General features: G+C 45.3%; 3 protein-coding genes across 6 annotated transcripts; all 3 read left to right on the forward strand.

The window, feature by feature from the left end:
• Positions 1-15: 15 nt before the first annotated feature.
• LOC9635618 (endoribonuclease Dicer homolog 2) lies at positions 16-7,252 on the forward strand. Its single transcript, XM_002982016.2, has 31 exons — positions 16-145; positions 197-374; positions 431-538; positions 591-725; positions 776-848; positions 891-961; positions 1,015-1,137; positions 1,190-1,297; positions 1,342-1,447; positions 1,492-1,564; positions 1,620-1,803; positions 1,874-2,034; positions 2,084-2,287; positions 2,338-2,582; positions 2,637-2,902; positions 2,957-3,318; positions 3,371-3,656; positions 3,715-3,924; positions 3,972-4,355; positions 4,403-4,657; positions 4,720-5,031; positions 5,083-5,452; positions 5,503-5,632; positions 5,702-5,870; positions 5,935-5,979; positions 6,031-6,154; positions 6,201-6,312; positions 6,376-6,455; positions 6,533-6,692; positions 6,749-6,907; positions 7,016-7,252. Exons 1-24 carry the CDS (start codon positions 96-98, stop codon positions 5,838-5,840), a joined length of 4,533 nt encoding a protein of 1,510 aa, XP_002982062.2. The 5' UTR covers positions 16-95; the 3' UTR covers positions 5,841-5,870; positions 5,935-5,979; positions 6,031-6,154; positions 6,201-6,312; positions 6,376-6,455; positions 6,533-6,692; positions 6,749-6,907; positions 7,016-7,252.
• Positions 7,253-7,685: 433 nt separating this feature from the next.
• Positions 7,686-11,221, forward strand: LOC112350596 (endoribonuclease Dicer homolog 4-like). 3 transcript variants are annotated; one of them, XM_024687038.1, is made up of 12 exons: positions 7,686-7,735; positions 7,783-7,916; positions 7,965-8,236; positions 8,293-8,654; positions 8,707-8,992; positions 9,051-9,260; positions 9,308-9,691; positions 9,739-9,996; positions 10,059-10,370; positions 10,422-10,800; positions 10,851-10,980; positions 11,043-11,221. In XM_024687038.1, the coding sequence occupies exons 2-12, from the start codon at positions 7,907-7,909 to the stop codon at positions 11,179-11,181; spliced, it is 2,742 nt and encodes a 913-aa protein (XP_024542806.1). In that variant the 5' UTR covers positions 7,686-7,735; positions 7,783-7,906; the 3' UTR covers positions 11,182-11,221. The 3 variants fall into 3 exon arrangements, with proteins under 3 accessions (XP_024542806.1, XP_024542805.1, XP_024542807.1); XM_024687037.1 differs by having other exon boundaries at positions 7,790-7,916; XM_024687039.1 differs by having other exon boundaries at positions 7,790-7,916; positions 7,971-8,236.
• A 123-nt stretch (positions 11,222-11,344) lies between these two features.
• LOC112350599 lies at positions 11,345-12,165 on the forward strand. Of its 2 annotated transcripts, none has more exons than XM_024687045.1 (4): positions 11,345-11,610; positions 11,664-11,775; positions 11,841-11,921; positions 11,970-12,165. In XM_024687045.1, exons 1-4 carry the CDS (start codon positions 11,561-11,563, stop codon positions 12,084-12,086), a joined length of 360 nt encoding a protein of 119 aa, XP_024542813.1. In that variant the 5' UTR covers positions 11,345-11,560; the 3' UTR covers positions 12,087-12,165. The 2 variants fall into 2 exon arrangements, with proteins under 2 accessions (XP_024542813.1, XP_024542814.1); XM_024687046.1 differs by having other exon boundaries at positions 11,993-12,165.
• The last annotated feature ends 135 nt before the right edge of the window (positions 12,166-12,300 follow it).

Consider the following 12,300-nt stretch of genomic DNA (forward strand, 5'->3'; position numbering starts at 1 on the left):
TAAAAGTTTCTAGTTTCCCTCCCCGCCATAGCGTAGGGTTTCTCTCTTGGCGCCAATCGTCCAGCTTCAATCGGCTCCAACCGATCGAAATTTCAATGGCCGAGCTCGCAGAACGGCGATTGTGCGAGGAGCCGAATCCGCGCAGGTAACGAAGATGGATTTCCCATCAATGCAGCTGAAAAATCTTGTTTCTTAGCTATCAAACATTTCTATTCGAGAAAACGCTGGCAATGAACACGATCGTGTGCCTGGAAACTGGGTGTGGCAAAACGATGATCGCCGTGCTTCTCATTCGCTCGCTTTCTCACTTATTTCGCAAGCCAGAGAAAGGGATTTGCGTGTTTTTGGCCCCAACAGTGAGCCTTTGCGAGCAGGTTAGCATCTTGCTTGCTATCGTGCTAGTATTTTGGACTTTTTATATGGTTGGCAGCAAGCCGAGGTCATTGAGCGCTACACTGACCTTTACGTTGGTACTTACGTCGGTGGAACTTCCACCATGGATGTTCATTGGTGGACAACGCATCTTCAAAAGCAAGAGGTTCTTTCTTTCTATTAACTTTGGCTTTACTCTTCTTGCGTGGAACCTACAGGTTTTTGTCATGACTCCTGCGATTCTGCTGGACAACCTTCGCCATCGATTTTTTAATCCGGATCATGTTGAGCTGCTAATTTTTGACGAATGTCATCACTGTGCCAAGGGGCATCCTTATGCGAATATCATGAGCGTAAGTGCTTTCTTTTGCTTCGTTTTCTGATAGTGTTACTGCATTCACAGGAGTTTTATCACAAGCCTGAAGCTAAGTGTCCGAGAATATTGGGCATGACGGCGTCACCCATTGTTGGAAAAGGTATGAGGATGTTGTGTGCATGAACCTCACCTGCATTTACAGGCAAGACGTGGAGCGGTCCACAAGCTTTCAAAGAAAGTTTTGATTGCCTTGAAACTATGCTACGCTCAAAGGTTGTTGTCTATCTAAAGTCTCATTTGATGGACCCGCTGGTCTTTTGTCACAGATTATCACTTTCGCAGATAAAGAGCTAACTAGCTTTTTACCGTCATCTGATATGAAAATCAAGGAGCACTTGCCAGACACGAAAGGCAAGCATCGTACAACGGACATCGACAATCGTTTCGAGGTCAACTGAAAGAATTAGCTTGTTATTGTTTAACACATGTTGCACATTTCAGAACTTAACCAGAGAATTTCGACTTCCAGAAGAAAGGCAAGCTGTAAATAAGATATACAACACTCTGAACTACTGTCTCTTTGAGTTGGGCCTCTTCTCTGCAAGAAAGGTTGGGCTAAACAATTTGGGAACCTACGAAATCTCGTATTACAGGCGGCAGAGATTATGCTCGCTGGCTGTGACGGAAAAGGACGTGATGCGGAAGCCGCATTCTTGAGGCGTGTGCTAAACATTCTGGAAGAGAAAGCGATTTTGGACGGTAACATATAGTAAGTTTTAACTGACAAGTGCGTTCTTGGACAGGTACTGCAGATGATCAAATCCGTGCCATTTCTTCTAAAGTCCAACTTTTACTGGATGTGCTTGATGAGTACAAGTGAGACATAATTTTCCCCAATCACACTACTAACTGTTACGGCTTTGTTATGCAGGTCTGCCCAAGATCTTCGTTGTATTGTGTTTGTTGAGAGAGTGATTGCAGCCAAGGTTTTGACTCTGCTTTTGAACTCTCGTCCCTACGTTAGAGCACAGTGTGTAGCAAGTCACAGAAATAAGTTGAAGGGCTTAACTCTGGCAACTCAGAGAAACTCATTGGAAGACTTTCGTGCTGGAAAGGTGAAAATCGAGTTTGTCTGATTTCTCTGATTTCTCTTATGCAACAATGCTATATAACTGTTCATTACAGGCTAATGTCATTGTGGCGACTAATGTTGCTGAAGAAGGCCTTGATATTCAAAGCTGTTCTCTTGTTATACGATTCAACATGCCTAAAACCGAGCGTAGCAGTATTCAGTCAAGGGGCCGTGCACGTAAACAAGGATCTGACTACGTTATTCTGATGGAATCGTGAGCCTACTTTCTTTCAATTCCGGTTATCTCACCTGTTTTCCTCCAGTGGGAACCTCAACGAGGAAAAACTCTTACATGCAATACTAGAAGGGGAAAAGTTGATGCATGAGCAGCTACATACTGTTCAGGATACCTATGACCATCAACTTTTTTATCGCCAGAAAGATGCCTATCATGTTGAGTCCACGGGTGCGGTCGTGAACATCGATTCAAGTGTTTCGTTACTCCACCAATACTGCTCGACACTTGGGTAACTCTTTTATATACCGTTTCATTCTCGTTTAAGTGTAGCATTTATAGGAATGACGCACATCCGAATTTTCAGTTCTACAAGGGTGAAGACGGGGGAACAACTTGTAACGTGACACTTCCTGATATCTGCACCGTCAAATACATCAAAGGCAAAAGATGTGCAACGGAGGAAATCGCAAGAAAGGCTGCATGCCTGGAAGCCTGTCGAAAGCTACACATGGCTGGGGCACTATCGGATAATTTGCGTCCAGTTCGGGCTACTAATATCTCCAAAAGTGTCTCAATTACCTCAGGTGTGTTCAATCTCCTATCATTTTCTTAATGTAATCACGTTATATCACATTCAGATGACATGGATATGTACGAGACGATCATACCTGATGTTTTACAAGGAAAGTTGGGTGTGTTTTCTGAGAATCTGACCTTCCACACCTACGTGCTTTCCTTTAGCTCCAGTGACGACAGGTTATCCTATCGTAATTTTGCACTGTTCTTGTCATCAAAGCTAGATGCCAGCGTCGAAGTTGAACGCTTCGAACTGAATTTGGGACGTGGAAGAAATGTTGTGGTTCAGCTAGGCTCCGTGCAAAATATCATCTTAGACAGTGACAACGTAAGTTTTGTCGCTTCTGTGTATTATGTTTTGACTTATGCTCCGATTTTCAAGATTGCTGCCGTAAATCGGTTCTACGAAATAGTTTTTCCTATCCTATGGCAACGACGACTACCTCCAATCCATCTCCAGCAATACTTACTTCTGCCACTGCTTCCTGGCAAGATAGATGTAGACTGGAAATGCGTTCAGTCTCTCACACCTCCATCAATAGTCTCAGACAACGATGACAAAAGTGTTTTACATTTTGCAAACTATTCGCTGCGAGCTACAGATATCAAAGGAGGACTGATTCTTACAAAGCATACCAATGAACCAGTTTTTTATTCTCTTTTGGGTGTTCTTAAGGAAACAACCGCGCAAAGCCCGTTTTCCAATCCCAAATATATTACTTATTCCGACTACTTCTTGAAAAGGTAAGATTTGTGAGTTCCTTCTTCGTTTCTGATTGTGAGGAGCGACATACAGGCATAATATGAAACTGCAATATCCAGCCCAACCCCTTCTGAAAGTGAAGATGCTTGGCGATGTGCAAAACTATTTACTGCCACGTTCAACAGACATGCCTGGCAGGTCGCATAGGAAATCGACTATTGAGCTGCCGCCCGAGCTTTGCATTCTCTTAGAACCAGAACTTGACTACTCCGTTGTGGCGTCCGTAATGGTGCTTCCTTCCGTTATCTACCGGCTAGAATGTCTAAGTTCTGCTGCACAGCTGACGAAACTCGTGGGCATTCACATGTCTACAACCATGGTAAAATGCTGTTCGCGTTCATATTTTTATTGTGTTCATTTTTCTTTTTCCCCTGCAGATGTTGATGGCACTGACTTCTGCAAGCTGTAATGAAGGCTTTTCTCTCGAGAGACTCGAGTTTTTAGGCGATTCATTCCTCAAATTTGCACTGAGCTTGCACTTGGTCTCTGAATATCCGGAACAACAAGAAGGCTTTCTTTCACAAAAGCGTCAAGAGCAGATCTCTAACAGCAATTTGCACAGGCTTGGTGTACAAAGAGGATTGGTGGTAAGCATGCAATAATATGTTTCTAGTCTCTTAAACAGAACTTACAGACGTACATGAGAGACGGGCAGTTTGAGCCGAAGGATTGGATTGCACCGGTCCCTTGCTCTTCTTTGGCCAGTCACGAAAAGCTTTTAGGACGGAAGTTATGTGACAAAGGTCATCGTTGGCTGCGAAGAAAATCGGTTGCAGATGTAATGGAGGCCATCATCGGTGCATACATTACTGAAAACTCCGCTGATGCTGCCTATCACTTCATGACCTGGGCAGGATTTAAGCTGGTTGACAGGTGTTTAGTACCTGTGTTCTCATGCCAAGCTTCTGAAGTTGACGATATCTGCAATCTGGAAAAGATAATCGGCTATACCTTTCGGAACAAATGCTTCCTTGTTGAAGCGTTCACTCATGCTTCTTCCAGCGTTCGATCGTATCAGGTAAACAAGTAACTTTTGGAGCTGGACTAACACTGCTTAGTTGTCAGCGGCTGGAGTATTTAGGCGATGCTGTCCTGGATTACCTCATTGTTCTTCATCTTTATGCGAGCTATCCCAGCTTGCAACCGGGACTTCTCAATGATCTCAAGGTTGCTACAGTGAACAATGTTTGGTTCGCTTTCGTTGCTGTGCGCCACAACTTTCACAAGTATCTGCGTCACAAGCTTAAAGAGATTGACGAGTATCTTCTGAACAAAAATGTGCAATGTTTCGAGGATTGGCAGCTTGAGCAACCGCCAAAGGTCAGTCTCTGAGCTTTAAAAGTTTGTCCTCCTCTTGACGCTTGTCTCTTTTTCTTTTGCAGTGTCTCAGTGATTTAGTGGAATCTCTCGCGGGAGCTTTGTTATTTGATACGGGTGGTAATCTGGAACTAGTGTGGAGCGTATTGGAGCCCCTTCTGCGCCCGGTTGCCAGTCCCGAGACCTTGGCACTTCACCCAGTCCGAGAGCTTCAGGAGCTATGCCAGCTGAAAGAAATTTCAGCTCCAAGCTACAACGTTGGAACTTGCTCGGTGACATTGGCAGACGGAGGCATAGTCACAGGACAAGGCTCCGGAGGAGCAAACAAAAAGCTTCTCAAGAACCAGTCTTCTGCCGATGCCTTGGGAAAACTGAAGGTAATAACAAGTTATGCTCCGAAAACGTTACAGTTTTTTGTTTATATTCAGGCTTTGGGATTTCAACACCCACGGCACGAACTCCTTCATGCTATTCGGGCCGAGACACACATAGAGGCCTCAACGGTCATCATAAACAACGGTTTGAACTTCAGTGTCCCCGTCGTTACACAGTGCATGGAATCGGAGCTTGCATCCTTCGTACCACCAATGTCGAGCTCGAGTTCTTCTACAGAATCGGATCTATTTCGGCAGCAAAGTCTTCCAGACCATGACTTGCCTTCCGATTTAGAACTTGTCGACACTGAACACGAGTCAGATGTTCTAGCAGCATCACTTGCGGAAGAGTTTGGTCTCGACGATGATCTCCTCGAGAAGCTTTGCAGTGCTACAGCTTCGTCTACTGTTCCTCCTAGACACGGTAAAAGCTATTTCATGTTTCTATCCTTACGATTTGTGTTTTCTTTCCAGAAGGTGGTGGCAGTGATTCTTTTGTTGCTGGAGCTCCACGAGCAGAGCTTCAAATTCTCTGCCAAAAGAGACGGTGGTCGGATCCCGAGTACATTATTTGCGAGGAGAGTGGTCCTCCGCACAAGAAACAGTAAGAAAAGAAAAGAAAAGAATGAAACTCCTAATCCTGCTGATTGTTGTTTTTTTTTTCATCTTGTAGCTTTGCTTTGGCTGTGACAATCAGTCTTCCAATCGATGGACCCGTGACATTTTATGGAGAGCCCCAGCGAGACATGAAGCGGGCCAAAGACTCGGCAGCCAACGCCGCCATCGCTTATTTGAAAAAGCTCCTTTCATGATTTCTTGCGGCATCATCCAGTGGCTACAAGGTGAGACGAAAATACTTCTAGATGACTATATGGCTGATTTTCTCTTCTTCTTTCTCCCTTGGAGTTGGATGTGGCCTCGTTTGATACAATCTAGTGATCACGTCCTCCGGTAAGCTAATCTTTCATCGCAATGAGTTTAATGAGTTACGTTCTTGCAAAGACGAAGGCGCCACTGCTGTTGCTACAAATCTTCTTCCCCTGCCTCCGGAGTTCTTGGATTTTCTTCTCGGGCAGATTGTGGATCCGCGCGTCTACCACGCGGCTCAAACGCTGCGTTACTTCAGGTACTAGAACTCGGGATTCCTTTTCTTTGTTTAATTGGATTGCCAGAGTAAAGCCGCGGGGAGTTAGCGAAAGAACTTGGGATCAAAATCGAGCCTGTTTCTTGGCTATGTTTCCAGTGTTTTCACTGGCATCGTCCAGGGCCTACAAGTCTGGAAAGGTGAGAAAATATGAAAAATAAAATAAAAAAATCGAGAACTCTTGTTTGTTTCATTTTCGACAGATTTACGGTATGGATGCGGCCTCCGGGGCTGCTGTTGCAGCACCTGATATACAATCCGGTGATCACGTGCGCAGCTCCTGGTAAGCGAAGCTTTCATTGCAGTTTATGGGAGTTCTTTCAACTTGAGGTTTTGGTGTGGGGGCTGGAATACTAACAGGAGTTGATATTTCTCGCCATCGCCTAGCAGCCTGTCGGACCATGCTCCAAAAGTATGAGTTCGGTAGCCGAGCGAGGCTTTTCCTTTTCCGACGGGACGACGTTCTCCATCCTGCCAGCAAAAAAAGCACTGCAATCCAGTGTCCTTGAGAGACAACCACGTACGTATTCGCTCCTGTTCTTTCTTACAAGTGAAACTTTGTGCTTGCGTCTTCAGATCAGTCCTGTTCTTATCTCTTGAAGGGAGATTGGAGACCGCCTAAAGCTGTCTCTCAAGAAAAGGCGAAGGCGGCAGTGGCTCTGGGATTGTAGGAAGAGAATTGCGGAGTTTCCTTGCACCAGGCACGGCCGATGCCGCTCTTGTCGATGGCTACAGGTGAGTTCTTAAGCAGTTTCTTCTTGCAACGCATCCTTCCTGATGCGGGTTAAGCTACACACTTCTTTTGTTTCGTTTCTCTTGTGATTTGAGGGCTATATGTTGCAGAGGTGAGACAGATCAAATCTGCCATGTCCTGGCCATGCACAATGACCGGCTTGCTTGCGCGTTTCCAACACCAAACGCCAGTTTGTCGCTAAAATCACCAAGGAACGAATGCCATACGAGCAAATCTTTATGATCAGAATCTCGCACTTCTCTACCTTCGCGAGTGTACAGTGCCCCTATGTCCAAAATGGACAGTAAAGCCCGAGCACACTCTTCAAGAAAGACGAAAATTACGCGTATGGTTGTAAGATCCGCTGCTAATACTAAGGTCAGCTTTGATAATTGTCGTTTCACAATGTCAGGGTGGTGTCGTGTGTTCTCGTCGTTTGCATTTTCACGAGCTTTCCGGTCGATCTAGGAGACACCTTACAGCGCTCTACATTCCCAACCATAGGCGGGACAAGTTTTAGGAGCCTTGATCGTCCTCGACACATACGAACCCACTATCTGATTCGGCAATCTCGAGCCCATTGTGATCACTGCTGAGGGACTAACCATCAAAGCGCGTACCTGTGACGAGTTGACGAGCTTATCTCTTGGATAGATGCTCTCTCATGAATTTAATAAGGAAAAGATGATAACGGTATCATGGATGTTTCATACGCAGCTTCGATCTGTCAGAATCTACGACATTAGGGTCCTAGGGTTTCACTGTTTCGTCCAGCTTCAATCGGCTCAGATCAATCGACTCAAGCTCCAAACGTAGCCGAATCTGCGCAGGTAACGAAGATCGATTTTCTATCATTAATGTAGCTGGAAAATCTTAGCTATCAGACATTTCTATTCGAGAAAATTGTGTGACTGGAAGCTTGTCGAAAGCTACACACGACTGGGTTTCTATCAGATAAATTACATCCAGTTCCTCCTACTAGGATCTCCAATACTGCCTCAATGACTTCAGGTGTGTTGAATCCACTAACGTTTTCTTGAAGTAATCACACTATATTAGATTCAGATGACATGGATATGTATGAGACGATCATACCTGATGTTTTCCAAGGACAGTTGGGTGTGTTTTCTGAAAATCTGACCTTCCACACCTACGTGCTTTCCTTTAGCTCCAGTGACGACAGGTTCTCCTATCGTAACTTTGCGCTGTTCTTGTCATCAAAGCTGGATGCCTCCCTCGAAAATGAAACCTTCGAACTGGATTTGGGACGTGGAAGAAATGTTGTGGTTCGGCTTGGCTCGATGCAAAATATCAGCTTAGACAGTGACAAGGTAAGGATTTTGTCGCTTTTGTGGATAATGTTTTGACTTATGCTCTGCTTTTCAAGGTTGCTGCCGTAAATCAGTTCTACGAAAATGTTTTCGCTACTTTATGGCGACGATGGCCTCATCTCCAGCCATACTTCCTTCTGCCGCTGCTTCCTGGAAAGATAAATGTTTTGGATGTGGACTGGAATTGCGTTCAGTCTCTCACACCTCCATCAATGGTCTCAGACAGCGATGACAAAAGTGTTTTACATTTTGCGAACTATTCGCTGCGAGCTACAGATATCAAAGGAGGATTGATTCTTACAAAGCATACCAATGAACCAGTTTTTCATTCTCTTTTGGGTGTTCTTAAAGAAACAACCGCGCAAAGCCCGTTTTCCAATCCCAAATATAGTACTTATTCCGACTACTTCTTGAAAAGGTAAGATTTGTGAGTTCCTTCTTCGTTTCTGATTGTGAGGAGCGACTTATAGGCATAATATGAAACTGCAATATCCAGCCCAACCCCTTCTGAAAGTGAAGATGCTTGGCGATGTGCAAAACTATTTACTGCCACGTTCAACAGACATGCCTGGCACGTCGCATAGGAAATCGACTATTGAGCTGCCGCCCGAGCTTTGCATTCTCTTAGAACCAGAACTTGACTACTCCGTTGTGGCGTCCGTAATGGTGCTTCCTTCCGTTATCTACCGGCTAGAATGTCTAAGTGCTGCTGCACAGCTGACGAAACTCGTGGGCATCCACATCTCTACAACCATGGTAAAATGCTGTTCGCGTTCATATTTTTATTGTTTTCATTTTTCTTTTTTCCCTGCAGATGTTGATGGCACTGACTTCTGCAAGCTGTAATGAAGGCTTTTCTCTCGAGAGACTCGAGTTTTTAGGCGATTCATTCCTCAAATTTGCACTGAGCTTGCACTTGGTCTCTGAATATCCGGAAGAACAAGAAGGCTTTCTTACTCAAAAGCGTCAAGAGCAGATCTCTAACAGCAATTTGCACAGGTTTGGTGTACAAAGAGGATTGGTGGTAAGCATGCAATAATATGTTTCTAGTCTCTTAAACAGAACTTACAGACGTACATGAGAGACGGGCAGTTTGAGCCGAAGGATTGGATTGCACCGGTCCCTTGCTCTTCTTTGGCCAGTCACGAAAAGCTTTTAGGACGGAAGTTCTGTGACAAAGGTCATCGTTGGCTGCGAAGAAAATCGGTTGCAGATGTAATGGAGGCCATCATCGGTGCATACATTACTGACAACTCCGCTGATGCTGCCTATCACTTCATGACCTGGGCAGGATTTAAGCTGGTTGACAGGTGTTTAGTACCTGTGTTCTCATGCCAAGCTTCTGAAGTTGACGATATCTGCAATCTGGAAAAGATAATCGGCTATACCTTTCGGAACAAATGCTTCCTTGTTGAAGCGTTCACTCATGCTTCTTCCAGCGTTCAATCGTATCAGGTAAACAAGTAACTTTTGGAGCTGGACTAACACTGGTTAGTTGTCAGCGGCTGGAGTATTTAGGCGATGCTGTCCTGGATTACCTTATTGTTCTTCATCTTTATGCTAGCTATCCCAGCTTGCAACCGGGACTTCTCAGTGATCTCAAGGCTGCTACAGTAAACAACGTTTGGTTCGCTTTCGTTGCTGTGCGCCACAACTTTCACAAGTATCTGCGTCACAACCATAAGAAAGAGATTGACGAGTATCTTCTGAACAAAAATGTGCAATGTTTCTTGGACTGGCAGCTTGAGCAACCGCCAAAGGTCAGTCTCTGAGCTTTTAAAGTTTGTCCTCCTCTTGACGCTTGTCTCTTTTTCTTTTGCAGTGTCTCAGTGATTTAGTGGAATCTCTCGCGGGAGCTTTGTTATTTGACACGGGTGGTAATCTGGAACTAGTGTGGAGCATATTGGAGCCTCTTCTGCGCCCGATTGCCAGTCCCGAGAGCTTGGCACTTCACCCAGTCCGAGAGCTTCAGGAGCTATGCCAGCTGAAAGAAATTTCAGCTCCAAGCTACAACGTTGGAACTTGCTCGGTGACATTGGCAGACGGAGGCTTAGTCACAGGACAAGGCTCCGGAGGAGCAAACAAAAGGCTTCTCAAGAAGCAGTCTTCTGTCGATGCCTTGAAAAGACTGAAGGTAATAACAAGTTCTGCTCCGAAAACGTTACAGTTTTTCTTTTGTATTCAGGCTTTGGGATTTCAACATCCACGGCACGAACTCCTTCGTGCTATTCGGGCCGAGACACACATAGAGGCCTCAAAGGTCATCATAAACAACGGTTTGAACTTCAGTGTCCCCGTCATTAAGTGCATGGAATCGGAGCTTGAACCCTTCGTACCACCAGTGGCGAGCTCGAGTTCTTCTGCAGAATCAGATCTATCTCGGCAGGAAAGTCTTGCTCCAGACCATGACTTGCCTTCCGATTTAGAACCTGGCAACACTGAACACGAGTCAGATGTTCTAGCAGCATCACTTGCGGAAGAGTTTGGTCTCGACGATGCAACTAGTCATCTCCTCGAGCAGCATTGCAGTGCTACAGCTTCGTCGACTGTTCCTCCTAGACACGGTTAAAGCTACTTCATGTTTCTTTCCTTAAGATTTGTTTTTGCTTTCCAGAGGGTGGTGGCATTGATTCTTACATTGTTGGAGCTCCAAGAGCAGAGCTTCAAATTCTCTGTCAGAAGCGACGGTGGTCGGATCCCGAGTACATTATTTCGGAGGAGACTGGTCCTCCTCACATGAGACAGTAAGAAAAGAACAGTATGAAACTCGTAATCCTGCTCATTGATGATTTTCTTCGTCTTGTAGATACATTTTGGCTGTGAAAATCAGTCTTCCAATCCATGGACCCGTGACATTTTATGGAGAGCCCCAGCGAGATGTAAAGCGTGCCAAAGACTCGGCAGCCAACGCCGCCATCGCTTATTTTAAAACGCTCCTTTTATGATGAGTTCAAAGTCGTCAAAGGTAAACGTTTTTTTTCTTTGTATTCTTTACGGCGATCGATTCATTTCTTTGCGGCATCATCCAGTTACAAGGTGAGACGAAAATACTTCTAGATGACTATATGGCTGAATTTTCTCTTTTTCTCTCTCCCCTTAGAGTTGGATGTGGCCTCGTTTGATACAATCTGGTGATCGTTAAGCTAAGCTTTCATCGCAACGGTTTAATGAGTTCCGTGACAATAGTTTGATCTTTCGTGAGCAATCGCGTGAATTGAGGTAGCGCCAGCCGCCGCGAGCGACCCATTCTCTTGCAAAGACCAAGGCGCCACGCCAAATCTTCTTCCCTGCCTCCGGAGTTCGTGGATTTTCTTCTTGGGCAGAATGTGGATCATCGCGTCTACCATACGTCAAACGCTGCCGCTTTACTTCAGGTACTAGAACTCGGGATTCCTTTCCTTTGCTTGATTGGATTGCCAGAGTAAAGCCGAGTGCCAGTTAGCGAAAGAACTTGGGATCAAATTCGAGCCTGTTTCTTGGCTACCCGGATTTTTCCAGTGTTCATCCCAAGCGTCACCAGTGCCTACAATTCTGGACAGGTGAGAAAAAATGATACAGAAAAAAGAAAACTTCGAGAACTCTTGTTTGTTCTTGTGGTCGACAGATTTACGGTATGGATGTGGCCTCCGGGGCTGCTGTTGCAGCACTTGATGTGATCACGTCCTCGACGTCTGCGCAGTTCTTGGTAACCGAAGCTTTCATTGCAGTTTATGGGAGTTCTTTCAACTTGTAGGTCCGAAACTATCATGATGGCAGAGGTTTTAGGTGTGGGGGCTGGAACGGTAGCCGAGCGAGGGTGTTCCTTGCCGACGGGAGGACGTTCTCCATCCTGGCAGTTAAAAAAGCATAGCAATCCAGTTTCCTTGAGAAACAACCATGTACGTATTCGATCCTGTTCTTTCTTACAAGTGAAACTTTGTGCTTGCGTCTTCGGACCAGTCCTGTTCTTATCTCTTGATACTCACTGATTGGAGACCTCCTAAATCGAAAAGGGAGCTGTCTCTCAAGAACTGGCGAAGATGGCAGTGGCTCTGGGATTGTAGGAAGAGAATTGAGGAGTGTCC

The sequence above is a fragment of the Selaginella moellendorffii genome, unplaced genomic scaffold (genome assembly GCF_000143415.4).
Source record: "Selaginella moellendorffii unplaced genomic scaffold, v1.0 SELMOscaffold_52, whole genome shotgun sequence".
NCBI classification, from domain to species: domain Eukaryota; kingdom Viridiplantae; phylum Streptophyta; class Lycopodiopsida; order Selaginellales; family Selaginellaceae; genus Selaginella; species Selaginella moellendorffii.